Below are 16,472 nucleotides of genomic sequence, written 5' to 3' on the forward strand. Positions count from 1 at the left end.
CATAGTTCTTTCCGGGTTTTAGATCGGAGCCCAGGAGCATAGAGGTACCCCTCTGTCTTGTATAAATATACCTAGCCAGGCGCCTGGAGCTTAATGGGGTCCTAGGAGATTAAAATCCCACTGATCATTAGGGGGATGTATCATTAGTATATGTCAGATTTCTGACATATAGAACTCACCCACAAATTTCCTACATTTTGCCCTTCGCCATCACCTTTGGTATTTTTTTCTTTTTCTTTAATGGGCAGGGCATGGACAAAAGGGGGGCTCATGTGTGACCTGAAAATATACCAATATCTGCACCACTGGCATCCTGCTGTCATGGATTTCATTTTCTGCCGCACGGTGTGCCAAAATTGTTAACTCTTAAAGGTGCTGTGCCAAGATTAGACATTATCCTCTATCCACAAAATAGGAGATAACTAACTAATCGCTGGGGGTCCAGCTGCTAGGACCCCCACCAATCCTGAGAACAGGGGTCTCGTTCCCCCCATCTGATGGAGCAGCAGGTCGGGCATGGGCCTGCCAGACATAGCAGAGTACAGCGCTCGGCTATCTCCGGCGGTCCCATGGAGAATGAATAGTAGCAGGAGGCATAGTAGACCCGTCACCCCATCAAATCGGTGGAGCGGGACCTCTGTTCTCGGGATCTGTTGAGGTTCTAGCAGTCGGACCCCCGGCGATCAGTTAGTTATCCTTTATCCTGTATATAGGGGATAACTTCTAATCTTGGCACAACAACCCCTTTAAGTGTATTTGACATGACAACCAAAACAAACACTACTCTCTCAGCCGTCACAGGGACTTCATCAGACTCCTGGGCTGGATTTACATTCTTCCGAATGTTTCCTGCATCAGATTTTCATTTGGTCAGTTGTATTAAAAGAAAAGGTGGAATTTGTGGCAAATCTTGTGGCACCCGTGATATGGGGTTTGGTGTACTGCCATTTTTTTGTGCATTTTCAGGAAGGAATCGCATCATCTGAAAATAACCCACCCTTAGGCCTCATTCACACATACGTGGATTCTCACTGACCACGGTCTGTGAAAACACGGCCTGCCATCCTGCTGAGTGCACGGCGTCATTGGTTGCTATGACATAGTGCGCTTCGTGCCGCTGTACAGTAATACACTCGTATGATCTATACATATTACTGTACAGCGGCGGTGGCACGAAGCGCAAGGCGTCATAGCAACTAAAGACGCCGCGCGCTCGTTCACTCAGCAGGATGGCAGGCCGGGTTTTCACAGACCGTGGTCCGTGAAAATCCACGTATGTGTGAATGAGGCCTTACACAGTTATGTTGGTAGTCACCCAGCTTTTCCAGAAACAGCTGCATACATTTTTTTTTAACAAGCTGACTATTTAAATTCCATTTGATGGTGACTTTTAGGGGGTTAATAACATATCAGTGATAGGACTGTAATAGAGATATGGCAAAAAGGAGTAGTTGCCCATGGCAACCAATCAGGATGCTGCTTTCATCTTCCTAAGGTCCTTTAAAAAATGAAAGGTGGAATGTGAGTGGCTGCCGGCACCTGGCCTGACACGCGCTCCCTCCACCGATTACAAAACAAATCTCTGCTATTCTCTTATAACACAAGCGCCGCAACATCCCCGCATCCCTCCAACCAGCCAATCACAGCTCGTCTATTATCATCTTATCCTTGTCCTTTATCAGACCCGCCTCGCTGTTGGTAGATTGTTATCACAACATCGATTGGTTTAGAGAGACAGAGGAGGCGTGGCTGCGAGACGGAGGAAAGTGTTTGCTGGGTTACCATAGAGTCTGCAGCTTCCGGTGTATACAATAGTGTCCGTCTGTCTGTCCACAGTCTTAAATCACAGGCTGTGGAGGATTATCCGTCACAGGCATCCATAGCGGTCGTACACGGCGGGGGGTGGCTGCCAGGTAGGTCGTGTTCTGCATGTTGCCTTATGGAGGATGCTGCTGTGTATTTCACATTACTAGTCTGTCACCTGCCTTACATCCAGTGATGATAGAGTCCACTGTAAGCTGCAGTCCTCCAGGAGGACCCCCATAGTCCTCCCCTATATGTGTGGTGTATGATGGGGAGCCCCAGAGACAATCTGACATGGGGAGGGGGATTATCCCTTTAAATTGCTAAGACTCACCATAGAAATCTGTTGAGAGTGTATTGTTGGTGATGTCCCCTGTAGTAAAGAGGTGCGAGTGCCCCGTAGTGCGCCGGTACATTAGCGGTGTACTGGAATCCGACGGGATTGGGTCCTGTAGGGTCGGAAAATTGTCCCTGAATTTTCAGCGACTGGAAATCGGTTCCATACATGTGGGTGGGTTGGTTTCTGCGGGGGGGGGTGCATGGATTTCTGCAAGCCTCAATCAGGGGAACGGGACAGTCCCAGAAATGGATTAATGTGCCCATGCAGACGTAGTCCACTGACTAAAATGGGGAGTCCTGGTTTGAATTCTTACAGTGGGGGAGATTTATAAAAACTGGTGTAAAGTAGAACTGGCTTAGTTGCCCATAGCAACCAATCAGATTCCACCTTTCATTTTCCGAAGGAGCTGTGAGAAATGAAAGGTGGGATCTGATTGGTTGCTATGGGCGACTAAGCCAGTTCTATTTTACACCAGTTTTGATAAATCTTTCCTATTATCTATAGAGTTTAAACAAGACTCTTTTAAAATGCCGCCCAGTGCGCCAATGCTGTAAACGACTACAATCCCGCCTTAGAAATCTGCTGGACCCTCAGGGCTCATTTAGATGAGTAATGTGAACCTCATTCTGTGTTCTAGGGCTTATCCAAGAGTATAAAGTGTCCCCCCATGTGCTAGGCCCCCACATGGAATATACTTACCTCCTGGTCCCCCACACCGCCGCTGCTGCTTCTCCCCGTACACGGATGAAAACATCCGGTTGGCAGGCGGGGATGGGGACGAGCCTCCCTAGCAACGCGGGTGACTCTAGGGAGGCTCATACCCGCCTGCCATTGGCTGCTCCACCCGACACCAGATGTTTTCATCCATGCACGGGGAGAAGCGGCAGCGCGGGGAATGGGGTAAGTATATTCCATGTGGGGTGCACATGGGGGGACACTTTATACTCTTGGATAACCTTTTTAATAGCATGTCAATTGCGGATTTCACTCTTTTCAATGGAAGGGTGAGATTTGCGGCAAAACTGTATCAAATCCGCACCAAAAACTGCTGTTAGGCTTTGCGAATTTTGGAGCTGATCTACTGCAGAAGCGCACGTAAATCTGCACGAAAATTCACGCGGATCTTATGTGAGTTCAGTCACACTCCTGTGCAGGCGGCCTTTATAGTCTGCCTATTGGCTGACTGATGGCTGGAGTGGTACGGTACCCCAGGTTAGAAAGGGGTTCCCCCAAATAAATGCTAGTTATTTTGAGCACCATTGCAATTACACGCTGCGTCTGTAAACTGCGAGATACACCGTAGGTTTGTAGAGATTGTTGTGCGGACGACTTCTTCATACAGACTCGGCACCAAAATGAGAAGTACATTAGGAATGATAATAGTTGATGAGAATGAATACATATCATAACATTCATTTTATGTGATTATTTTGCGTTCTCATTTATTTTTCAGATTTTGTTTTTGGAGAACTTCATGAAGTGGAGGAAAGTAGAGAAGATCATAAAGAAGATATAGAGCATCCATGATGTTGAAGCCTTCTTAAGAATCCCAAGACCGCTTTCTTTGCATCTCCTATGTTTAGCCTAATGGCGAATTGCTGTAGGAATTGGTTTAAACGATGGCGTCAGCCAGTCAGGTGAGTTGTAGATGGACATCCCTTCTGTGTGCATCAAATGACTGATAGCGTACTGAAAGTGTGGTCGCCGTGACTGGTAGCGCACTGGAAGTGTGGCCGCCGTGACTGGTAGCGCACTGGAAGTGTGGCCGCCGTGACTGGTAGCGCACTGGAGGTGTGGCCGCCGTGACTGGTAGCGCACTGGAGGTGTGGCCGCCGTGACTGGTAGCGCACTGGAGGTGTGGCCGCCGTGACTGGTAGCGCACTGGAGGTGTGGCCGCCGTGACTGGTAGCGCACTGGAGGTGTGGCCGCCGTGACTGGTAGCGCACTGGAGGTGTGGCCGCCGTGACTGGTAGCGCACTGGAGGTGTGGCCGCCGTGACTGGTAGCGCACTGGAGGTGTGGCCGCCGTGACTGGTAGCGCACTGGAGGTGTGGCCGCCGTGACTGGTAGCGCACTGGAGGTGTGGCCGCCGTGACTGGTAGCGCACTGGAGGTGTGGCCGCCGTGACTGGTAGCGCACTGGAGGTGTGGCCGCCGTGACTGGTAGCGCACTGGAGGTGTGGCCGCCGTGACTGGTAGCGCACTGGAGGTGTGGCCGCCGTGACTGGTAGCGCACTGGAGGTGTGGCCGCCGTGACTGGTAGCGCACTGGAGGTGTGGCCGCCGTGACTGGTAGCGCACTGGAGGTGTGGCCGCCGTGACTGGTAGCGCACTGGAGGTGTGGCCGCCGTGACTGGTAGCGCACTGGAGGTGTGGCCGCCGTGACTGGTAGCGCACTGGAGGTGTGGCCGCCGTGACTGGTAGCGCACTGGAGGTGTGGCCGCCGTGACTGGTAGCGCACTGGAGGTGTGGCCGCCGAGACTGGTAGGGCACTGGAGGTGTGGCCGCCGTGACTGGTAGCGCATTGGAGGTGTGGCCGCCGTGACTGGTAGGGCTGATACGACTGGTCTGTCGGCAGGTAGTAGTAGTGGAGCTGGACTGATGCTTGGTCCCGGTCTCCTCCGTCAGCTGATAATCTCAGGTAATCTGTATGATCCTGTGTATTAGTTGTTACCTATGTCAGCACATGTGTCTGAAGCCGGGGTATAAGAGGTTACAGAGCGAGGGGAGCGTGAAAATGTAGACGGAGGCCTGCTCCAGATAATGAGAGGCTGTACTGAAAGATGTCATGAAATCAGTGCAGCCAGCTGCTTCTGGGAAAAGTGGAAACTTCAGTTTTTTTTTAGGTACTTTTAATGACTACGTAAAAGGTGCACTGTGCTGCGCCATGCTATATGGTTGCACTAGAAAATTAATCTAATATATAAAGCTGAGTGTATGTATGTCCGCTAAAGGAATCCGCACCGTCACATTTACTATCACGAAATTTGGCACACATGTGTCCGGGAAGGTTTTAGACCGGGTCTCAGTTCTCTAGCACTTAGGCCCCTTTCACATGGGCGAGTATTCCGCGCGGATGCGATACGTGAGTTGAACGCATTGCACCCGCACTGAATCCCGACCCATTAATTTCTATGGGGCTGTTCACATGAGCGGTGATTTTCACGCATCACTTGTGCGTTGCGTGAAAATCGCAGCATGCTCCTCTTTGTGCGTTTTTCACGTAACGCAGGCCCCATAGAAATGAATGGGGTTGCGTGAAAATGTGGTGTGATTTTCACGCACGGTTGCTAGGAGACGATCGGGATAGAGACCCGATTATTATTATTTTCCCTTATAACATAGTTACAAGGGAAAATAATAGCATTCTGAATACAGAATGCATAGTAAAACATCGCTGGAGAGGTTAAAAAAAAAAAGTTTTTTTAATTCGCCTTAGTCCACTTGATCGCATAGCCCGGCATCTCCTTCTGTCTTCATCTGATCTCTGTGCAGCAATAGGACCTTTGGTGACGTCACTCCGGTCATCACATGATCCATCACATGATCTTTTACCATGGTGATGGGTCATGTGATGACCGGAGTGACGTCACCAAAGGTCCTATTGCTGCACAGAGATCAGATGAAGACAGAAGGAGATGCCGGGCTACGCGATCAAGTGGACTAAGGTGAGTTAAAAAATATAATTTTTTTAACCCCTCCAGCGATGTTTTACTATGTATTCTGTATTCAGAATGCTATTATTTTCCCTTATAACTATGTTAGGGCTCTTTCACACCTGCGTTCTTTTCTTCCGGCATAGAGTTCCGTCGTCGGGGCTCTATGCCGGAAGAATCCTGATCAGGATTATCCTAATGCATTCTGAATGGAGAGTAATCCGTTCAGGATGCATCAGGATGTCTTCAGTTCCGGTACGGAACGTTTGTTGGCCGGAGAAAATACCGCAGCATGCTGCGCTTTTTGCTCCGGCCAAAAATCCGGAACACTTGCCGCAAGGCCGGATCCGGAATTAATGCCCATTGGAAGGCATTGATCCGGATCCGGCCTTAAGCTAAACGTCGTTTCGGCGCATTGCCGGAGCCGACATTTAGCTTTTTCAGAGTGGTTACCATGGCTGCCGGGACGCTAAAGTCCTGACAGCCATGGTAAGTGTAGTGGGGAGCGGGGGAGCAGTGTACTTACCGTCCGTGCGGCTCCCCGGGCGCTCCAGAGTGACGTCAGGGCGCCCCAAGCGCATGGATCACGTGATCCATGTGATCACGTCATCCATGCGCATGGGGCGCTCTGACGTCATTCTGGAGCGCCCCGGGAGCCGCACGGACTGTAAGTATACTGTTCCCCCGCTCCCCACTACTACTATGGCAACCAGGACCTTAATAGCGTCCTGGGTGCCATAGTAACACTGAAAGCATTTGGAAGACGGTTCCGTCTTCAAATGCTTTCAGTACACTTGCGTTTTTCCGGATCCGGCAGGCACCTCCGGCAACGGAAGTGCATGCCGGATCCCAACAACGCAAGTGTGAAAGAGGCCTTATAAGGGAAAATAATACAATCTAGAGAACACCGATCCCAAGCCTGAACTTCACGCATTGCACTCGTGCGGAAAAATCGCGGGTGTTCCCGTAACGCACCCGCACATTTTCCCGCAACGCCCGTCTGAAAGAGGCCTAACCGTTCCTGAAATATTCCCAAAAAATACATTAGCCAATAGAAGCCTGGTCACATGACCCTTATCAGCCAATAGAAGCTTGCAGGTCCTTAGTCTCCACATACACACAGTTGTACACCAGGTTTCCATAACAACCCAGTCATTTTTCTTCACTGCTGTAGGTCAGCTTTAAAGGGGCAGGGCGCTGTGGAGGTCACAGTTCAGGGGGCAGGTAGGGTGGACATTCAAAAGACAGACTTAAAAACCCTGCCCCTAGGTCCCACTAAGCCACGCCCCTAACCCGGTTAGGCCACGTCCCCTCCCACTCTGCCGCCGACGGGGATTGTAAAAATCAACTTCTGTCAGCTGCAGGGGTGGGAGGGAGGGTGACTATCTCCCTGCAGCTCACGCTCAGACAGCACAGAGGGGAGGTCACAGTTAGGTGGACGGTCCGCTATGGAGGGGTGTGGTGCTGTAGAGGTCACTGTTAAGGGGCGGGGTGTTGTGGAGGTCACATTTTAAGGGAACGGAGCTCTGTGGAGGTCACTGTTAAGGGGGCGGGTTACTGTGGAAATCACTGTTAACAAAACAGGGTACTGTGGAGGTCACTGTTAAAGGGGCGGCGTATTGTAGAAGTCACTTCTATAGTGGATACTGTTGATATCTTTTAACGACACACACGGACACTAAAAGAAATAGATGAAATATACCTGAGCGAAGCCGGGTCCTTCTGCTAGTAGGAAATAAAAAGGAAGGCTCCTAGAGCTGAAACGTGTCACATAAAAAATAGAATGTGGCGATAAAATGCACCATTTAGCATCTATCCAGTGAGTGGCGGAGAAGATGTCGCAGGAGGCCAGGTTGTACAGAGACCAGTATGGGACCAGGGGACTGTAGCTTCTTTTCCCGCATTGTTCCGATTTGAAAAATGCACATCGCAGGTCAATTTCCGAACCAACAATTTCCTCCACCTATTGCTGATACTATACAGCAATTCTATCGTGTGAAAAAAGCCATCGCGGTACGTTCACACGTAGCAAATACGCAGCAGGTTTTCCGTCTGGATTTGTTGGCGAAGAAATCTGCAGTGCGTTACAGTAGTAAAACGGTGGATGAGTTATTAACAAATGGCGATTTGGATGCAGATCTGTGAGAAAATCCACCACTGATTTTTGTTTTTTGTCATGTGTGGGCGGTAAAATTTCTTGAAGAAATAAGATTATTTGGTAAAACAGACATGTCAGGAGTAGGGTTGTCACGATACCAAAAATTTTATTTGATTTCGATACCATATAAAAGTATTGCGATATTCGAATCGCCTGGGATCTTTTAATCCCTTGTCCTATTCACCCTAATCGAGCTCTACTAGGGTGACTAGGACTTTACACTGTCCCTGCTGCCCAGGGCTTTGTGCACACGGCCGCAGGGAGCTTACCATGGACGGCTTCAGTAGCGTCCTGGTTGCCATGGTAACCGATCGGAGCCCCAGGATTACACTGCTGGGGCTCCGTTAGGAACTGCCACTGCGCCACCAATGTTTTTAATACTGGGGGGGGGGGGGCGCACTGCGCCACCAATGAAGATAACTAACGTTTAATACAAATACAGGGGGTGGGTGCCGGCTATGTGATTCTGCCGCCAGCACCCGCCCCCCTGAGGGGTTAACTGCTGTTGATCGCAGCTCACTGTCATAAAGGTCGGGTGCCGGCTATGTTATTATGCCGCCAGCACCGTCCTCCTGTATCTGTATTAATGGTTTGGTTATCTTCATTGGTGGCGCAGTGGCCACAGCCCCTCCTCTTCCCCTCTCACTTGTCATTGGTGGCACTGGCACAGAGGGAGGGGGGCAGAGACTCCTCCACTGTGCTGCTGAGGAGAACATGGAGCGCGCTGAGACCAGTACCCGCCATGTTCTGTGATACTAGGCTACCGAGTAGCGCAGCCTACTATGGGTAAAAGGGAAATCCCGGTATCAAATCGATGCCGGTACAAAAGTATCGATTGGGTATTGATAATTTGATACCTGGTGCAACCGTAGTCAGGAGGGAGGGCAGGTCCCCTGGAAAGGGATCTATTATATTGGCACAGTACCTGGCAACCTGCACCCGCAAGGAATTTGCTCTCTGTATGGCTTCAGGTCACTTGCAGCACGAATATTTAAAGGGGTTTTCCAGGACTTGGTTATTGGTCACCTGTCATTAGTATCAGATCGTTGAGGGTCCACTGTTTTCTTTATGTCCTGGCCTCCCCCCCAGCGTTCAGATCAGCAGTGTAGCATAGACTCAGGCAGGAGATGCAGAGGTAGGAGTCACACCCAGCTCCTGGTGCCTGATGAGGGCCAAATGTCCCTCTGCCCTGTTACAGATTTTGCCTGTTGACCAAGCTTCAAGTCAAACCTCTGGGCACAGGTTACAGCCAGCCTCCTACGGAGCCATCTATGCCAGCTTTGTGCCCTCCGGGTGGACAACATGGCACAGGTGTTTATGGGGACACACAATGACGGCTCATTAGCAATGTGTAGCAGGACTACGCTACAGTTCCGATATTCTGCGAAGAATGTTTTTGCATTTCATTTATTAATTTAATTTTACTTCTTTTATAGAAAAGTGACTCTGGTTATGGTGGGTTTGGATAATGCTGGCAAGACTGCTACTGTGAAAGGCATCCAAGGAGGTAAGTCCCAGATCATAACCAGTCCTTAAAGAAACACTAAAACTTCTACTGAGATTACCTGCAAAGGGGTTTTCCTGGTGTTTAAAGGGGTTGTCTCACGTCATTGGATGCCATTTATCATGTACAGAAAGTTAATACAAGGCCCTTACTAATGTATTGGGATTGTCCATATTGCCTCCTTTGCTGGCTGGATTTATTTTTCCCATCACATTATACGCTGCTCGTTTCCATGGTTACAACTAGGGTTGAGCGAATCGACTTCGGATGAAACATCCGAAGTAGATTCGCATAAAACTTCGTTCTAATACTGTACGGAGCAGGAGCTCCGTACAGTGTTAGGGCTCATTCAGACGGCAGTATGCTATCCGCAAAAAAGGCGGATCCGTTTTTTTTTGGGCGGATTAGATGCTGACCTATTCACATTTTCTATTCCATGGTTCCACAAAACAAATGAAACATGTCCTATACTTGTCTGTGAAAATCAGGACATGGCCCTATTGAAGTCTATGGGTCCGCAAAAATACTAAATGCTATCCGTTTTTTTGCGGATCCGCAAAAAAACGGACAGCATTCAGTATTTTTGCGGACAGCATACGGCCATCTGAATGAGCCCTTAGAATGTATTGGCTCCGATTAGCCGAAGTTATTACTTTGCGAAGTCTCGCGAGACTTCGCATAATAACTTCAGAAATTGATTTATACTGTAAAAAAAAAACTCTTTCCCGAACTCGGGTTCAGTTCTAAGTGGTACCTTGGAACCTTCTTACCGCAGTGGCAATATCCAGCGGTCATTGCAGAGTTAAACAAGTTCTAGCCCCTTCTCTCCGGAGCCCCGGCAATGCCTGCTGCTAGAGAAAATGTTGTTGCAGTATGTGCTGATGGCGGTGTTATTGGTACACGGTGTCCGCATTCCTGACCCATTGCTCTCTTGTAACAGAATCTCCACAAGATGTGGCCCCGACTGTCGGGTTCTCCAAAGCAGACATTCGACAGGGGAGATTTGACATCACAATGTTTGATCTCGGAGGTGGCAAGCAAATCCGTGGCATTTGGAAGAACTATTACGCTGAGTCCTATGGAGTGGTGTTTGTTATTGACTCCAGTGACGTCGACCGGATGGAAGAAACAAAGGAGACGGTGGCCGAGGTTCTGAGGCACCCAAGGATAGCAGGAAAGCCAGTATTAGTGTGAGTACAGCACTGCTCATGGTGTTAAATTATCTGATGTACCTGATTACTATCTTGTATTTCCTGGACTGTGCAATCACACAGACTGACCTGCACGCTAAGGGTAACCCTATGGCGCCCATCAAGTACCATGCATGGGACCTATTCTAATTCGTAGGATCCATACATGATTCTCCCTGGGGTTGATTTGGCAACTATCCTACCTAGCTTGCAGTTCGGCAGAGCTGCAGGTGACGGGCTCTCTGCATGGAGGGGCTGTGACGCAAATTAAAGGTCATATCTTAACACCACTACTGAAAGCTTTTTGATGGTCAAAGAGGGAAAGACATTGGTTATGGGTCAGAATTGAGGGACTGTTAAGGCCAGGGTCGTGCATTGTGTGTCCGTATTTCAGGTCGCACTGTGGGTTTACAGACACGGCCTCATAGGGATCTGGCCGCACAGATAGAGTATGTCCCGAACTCATTTGTGTGATTGAAGAGGAACTCTTGAGAGGTTTAGTTGAAGCTTTTTTATTTTTATTTTTTAAGTGTCCCAATGCATCGGAAATTAAAAATGAAACAACGCTGCAAAACGTCCAATAGTCCTGTGCCTGCTGCTCATATGCGAACCAGCTCTGTGCAGTCCAGTCCTGCGGTTATACCGCCATCTACCTGCTCCCTACTTCCTGATCTACTAAATATGTGGTTGAAAGTAGGGCCCAGATGCAAGGCAATACGACTGAAGGATTAGACTACACAGGGTTTGTTTGTAGTCTGTTACCATAGAGACGCATAGGTCTGCATAGGACTTGTGGACACAATATATACAATACAATATTATTCAGGGAGTCTTGAAATGAGTCTGAAATGTATGTATCTAATAAACTGAGAACTGCTCCTACCCCTTACATCCAACAATCACAGGGCTCACTGGTTGTCAGGTCTAGCCAGCATTTCTACAGCAGTCCTTTCCACTGACCACTAGCTGCTCCTGCTGGAGATCACAGAGGGGGTCGATGACCGACTACCCCCCCCCCCCCTCCTTCCTTGCTGTGGTATGCCGGAGTGGTTTAGGTCAGGGAAAGGGGGGGTCTGTAACCTTCAGCACTCCAGCTGCTGTGAAACTACAACTCCTAGCATGCACACTTGTAAACCCAAAAGAGGTGAGTGAAGCATTCTGGGAATTTGTAGTTTTCGGAACAGCTGGAGGTTACTTACCTCTGGTTTAGATAATCCGTCTCCAGTGTTGGACTAAGGTTTCTGGGGCCCATCTGAGGATTTTTTTTTCCCGGGGCCCAACTGCTGTATCATCCATAAAGTCTACTTTTGGAGATGGACCGTAATGTAACGAATTAGGCTCAAGGGCATCACCAACTATTTTTTATTTATTTTTCTCTTTCTCCTGGACTTTTTTGGGGCGCAATAGGGTAGCAAAGCCTAGGCCCACCCGAGGATCCTCTGGTGGGCCAGTCTGACGTTGACCTTTTCCATATCCCCTATTAAGGATATATTGAGCTAATAGAGCACCCCACTATTTCTACTATTACCTAGCAGCATGTGGGGCACATGTATGGGCACCAGTGTCCTGCTGAGCAGTGACGTAAGAAAAGTCAGATCATTTCAAAGAAATGAACCTAGCCGGGCATCCTCCCTGAGGTGACAAGTGGCGTCTCTGCAGACCTCATCTGGTGGCCGCATTGGGACATGATTTGGGTGCGTGTTGACGCTGCGGAAGGAGGATGGAGAACGGGCTATAAGGACAGACCAGCTGTAATCTTATTAGTCTGTTAATAATTTTGATACTATAGAATGAAACTGAAGGTAACGACACATGCAGAAACTATACATGTCACAAGTAACAGATGTATCATTGGGCCTACATTTGCCTTTTTTTTTTTTTCTCCGACTTCAGTCTTGAAAAGTATCCAGAATTGCTCTCCTCCTGTTTGTCCTGTGGCTCCCCAGGCAGTGTTTCCAAGCCCTTTGACATTGACATACATTGTAGCCTCCTGTAGGTGGCACTAGAGGTTTCTTCCCAGTGACATTGCCCTGTAGAGTCCCTCACAGAGAAGACCTGAAGAACTGCTAGAGAAACCAGGAATACAGCATTAAGGTGTTGTCTAGGAAGAAGTAGCCGGCAGCCTCCCTCCACTAAGGAAAGAATCCTACTTGCCTACGTCCTGTGTGTCGGCTCCTGCGTGTCTATTTTCAGGTCCATGGCTTGTTTAATTTGTCCCCAACACAGACCTGATCACCTGCTCCGCTGCAGTTAATAACTGGATTCAGCGGCAATATGTCTTTTGTGGACACCAGTCATTGGCTGCAGCGGAGCAGATGACCATGCACTTGATGGAGAGGAAGTAAACAAGCCAAAGACCAGAAGATGGACACACAGGAGCGAGTGCGCAGGACCACAGCTGCAGACAGCAGGTAAGTATGGATCTTATATAGAATAGACATATGGGAGAGAGTGCGCAGTACCGGAGCTGCAGACAGCAGGTAAGTATGGATCTTATATGGAATAGACATATGGGAGAGAGTGCGCAGGACCGGAGCTGCAGACAGCAGGTAAGTATGGATCTTATATGGAATAGACATATGGGAGAGAGTGCGCAGGACCGGAGCTGCAGACAGCAGGTAAGTATGGATCTTGTATAGAATAGACATACGGGAGCCAACACGCAGGACCGGAGCTGCAGACAGCAGGTAAGTATGGATCTTGTATAGAATAGACATACGGGAGCCAACACGCAGGACCGGAGCTGCAGACAGCTGGTAAGTATGGATCTTATATGGAATAGACATACGCGAGAGAGTGCGCAGGACCGGAGCTGCAGACAGCAGGTAAGTATGGATCTTGTATAGAATAGACATATGGGAGAGAGTGCGCAGGACTGGAGCTGCAGACAGCAGGTAAGTATGGATCTTGTATAGAATAGACATATGGGAGAGAGTGCGCAGGACTGGAGCTGCAGACAGCAGGTAAGTATGGATCTTGTATAGAATAGACATATGGGAGAGAGTGCGCAGGACCGGAGCTGCAGACAGCAGGTAAGTATGGATCTTGTATAGAATAGACATACGGGAGCCAACACGCAGGACCGGAGCTGCAGACAGCAGGTAAGTATGGATCTTATATGGAATAGACATACGGGAGAGAGTGCGCAGGACCGGAGCTGCAGACAGCAGGTAAGTATGGATCTTCCATAGTGGCGGCAGGCTGCGAGCTCCTGTGATAAGTTATTTATTCCCAGAAAACCCCTTCATGGCAGCTCCACTTTTTATGTTTCTTTTATTCCCGTTTACACTTGCACATGATTCTCTGCATTTCCAGGACATAACATATAGAGCTCTTCTTACAAATTCATAGATTTCTTACCATTAATAAGCATTTAAATGCATAGTGCGCTCCATGTTTACTTACAGGAATTTAGAAAATGTGAGGAATTTCAGAAATTGTATTTCAATAAATATGGTTTGTGTTCTATAAGTAACCTGATTACTTACATGATAGTAACAAAAGGAACAATGTGACCATTTTACTACATTTAATTTCTCATTACGAAATTATTGTCTATTTATAAAGGAGTCGGATTGGGATAAAATGACTCCACAGCCCCGTCTTGTACATGTAGTTTCCATGTCGGAGAGAAGGGCAGTGTCACACCGCATGGGAGCGAGCATGTACTTTTAGCAGTTCAGAAAGGTGTAGATAAGGGGAAAAGGTGACGGTCTATGTGGGGGGGGGGGGGGGGGGGTGTCTCTCCATTGACGTTTAGGAGACAGTTCAGTGGAAAGTCCCATCCGTGCCCAGATCCAATGGAGTACATGGAGCAAAAGCACATGGACAATCCCTCACCAGAATAGACCATAAAATCCACAATTTATTGTATTTCAATGTGTGTCTGTGAATCCGATTACCCATGGCTGTACACCTTGGATAGCTGATGGCCGTATGATCGGATCAGCTCAATATATATGTGTTTTCAGTGTGAAAAGGGAAAATAAGCTATTACCAGACACCTCTGACAGTGGAAAACAAAGGATCGGGCATGATGTAATTCAGCATGCCCAACGCTTATTCGCCCCACCCCTGCGGAGCCTACCCTTGCCGCAGATGTGAATAAGCACATAGATAAAACATTGAATTTATTTATTAGAGAGGCCTACAGAGTCACACACAACCCTATTTTCGGTCCACGTCCAATCTACATTTGGCATTTTTATTTTATTTTTTGGATGTGGACCCATTAATTTCCACGGGGCAGCAAAAAATGCGGATGGCGCACCATGTGCATTTGTATGTCTGTCTGTTCCGCAGCCCCGCGAAAAACATATAACATGTCTTATTCTTGTCCGTTTTGCAGACATGGCGATACAGGAGATGGAAAAAATGGCGGCATGCACCCAGCTGGTGACTTGCGGATCTGCAGTTTGCAGAACGCAAAACACTTGTGTTCATGTGCATGAGTCCTTAGAGATAGCTAGCCTTCTGCCTGAACTCATGTGGGGGCTGCCTTGCCATAAGTCTGGCTACGATAGTTGACCACATTCTTTAATAGTCTCTGTACTTTCACACGATTTAATAGAGAATGGTGTAACTAGCACATTTCTAAATCGTTTCAGTTAAAAAAAAAAAAAAATAATCTGCCTGCATCCACCTGAAAAAAGCTATAAGGTCATGGCCACTAGGGGTCTCACTTCCACCTAACTTGCAATAAACTGCCTGTTGTCAGGCAAGATCTGTCCCTGCTAACAGTTCACAGGCAACGGGGGCCATGTCATGGCTAGCTGAGATCCTAAGCCTGATATAAGCACCTCTTCTTTCTGAAGAGCAGAGAAGCTCCTGTCTGTCTGTAAGGCTACTTTCACATTCGTGTTTTGGCTTTGTTTGTGAGATCCGTTCAGGGCTCTCATAAGTGGTCCAAAACGGATCAGTTCAGCCCTAATGCAATCTGAACGGAAAAGGATCCGCTCAGAATGCATCAGTTTGCCTCAGTTCCGTCTCCATTCCGCTTTGGAGGCGGACACCAAAACGCTGCCTGCAGCGTTTTGATGTCCGTCTGACGAAACTGAGCCAAACGGATCCGTCCTGCCACACAATGTAAGTCAATGGGGACGGATCTGTTTTATTTTGCACAATAGAAAACTGATCCGTCCTCCATTGACTTTGTGACAGATAATACAAACAGATCCGTTCTGAAAGGATGCAGACGGTTGTATTATCCGAACGGATCCGTCTGTGCAGATTCATAACGGATCTCCACCAAACGCGAGTGTGAAAGTAGCCTTAGGCTACTTTCACACCAGCGTTTTTTGCGGATCCGTCATGGATCTGCAAAAATGCTTCCCTTACAATAATACAACCGCATGCATCTGTCATGAACGGATCCGGTTGTATTATGTCTTCTGTAGCCATGACGGATCCGTCTTGAACAACATTGAAAGTCTTCGGGGGGACGGATCCATTTTCTAGTGTGCCAGAGAAAACAGATCCGTCCTGGCACACAATGTAAGTCAATGGGGACGGATCCGTTTTCTCTGGCACACTAGAAAATTGATCCGTCCCCCCGAAGACTTTCAATGTTGTTCAAGACGGATCCGTCGTGGCTATAGAAGACATAATACAACCGGATCCGTTCATGACGGATGCATGCGGTTGTATTATTGTAAGGGAAACATTTTTGCAGATCCATGACGGATCCGCAAAAAACGCTGGTGTGAAAGTAGCCTAAGGCTCTGTTTCGTCAGGCGGACAGCAAAACGCTGCAGGCAGCATTTTGGTGTCCGCCTCCAGAGCGGAATGGTGACTGAACGGAGGCAAACTAATGCATTCTGAACGG

General features: G+C 48.3%; 1 protein-coding gene across 3 annotated transcripts in view; it reads left to right on the forward strand.

The window, feature by feature from the left end:
- The first annotated feature begins 1,787 nt into the window (after positions 1-1,787).
- The window catches only part of ARL13B (ADP ribosylation factor like GTPase 13B), a 51,537-nt gene continuing 36,852 nt past the window's right edge, over positions 1,788-16,472 (forward strand). For all 3 annotated transcript variants that reach the window (XM_040423267.1, XM_040423268.1, XM_040423266.1), the window contains exons 1-4: positions 1,788-1,913; positions 3,597-3,780; positions 9,391-9,461; positions 10,399-10,648. In XM_040423267.1, coding sequence (XP_040279201.1) covers positions 3,719-3,780; positions 9,391-9,461; positions 10,399-10,648 — 383 coding nt within the window. In that variant the 5' untranslated portion in view covers positions 1,788-1,913; positions 3,597-3,718. The remainder of the gene's footprint in view (positions 1,914-3,596; positions 3,781-9,390; positions 9,462-10,398; positions 10,649-16,472) is intronic.

This window comes from Bufo bufo, chromosome 3 (assembly GCF_905171765.1).
Source record: "Bufo bufo chromosome 3, aBufBuf1.1, whole genome shotgun sequence".
In the NCBI taxonomy this organism is placed as follows: domain Eukaryota; kingdom Metazoa; phylum Chordata; class Amphibia; order Anura; family Bufonidae; genus Bufo; species Bufo bufo.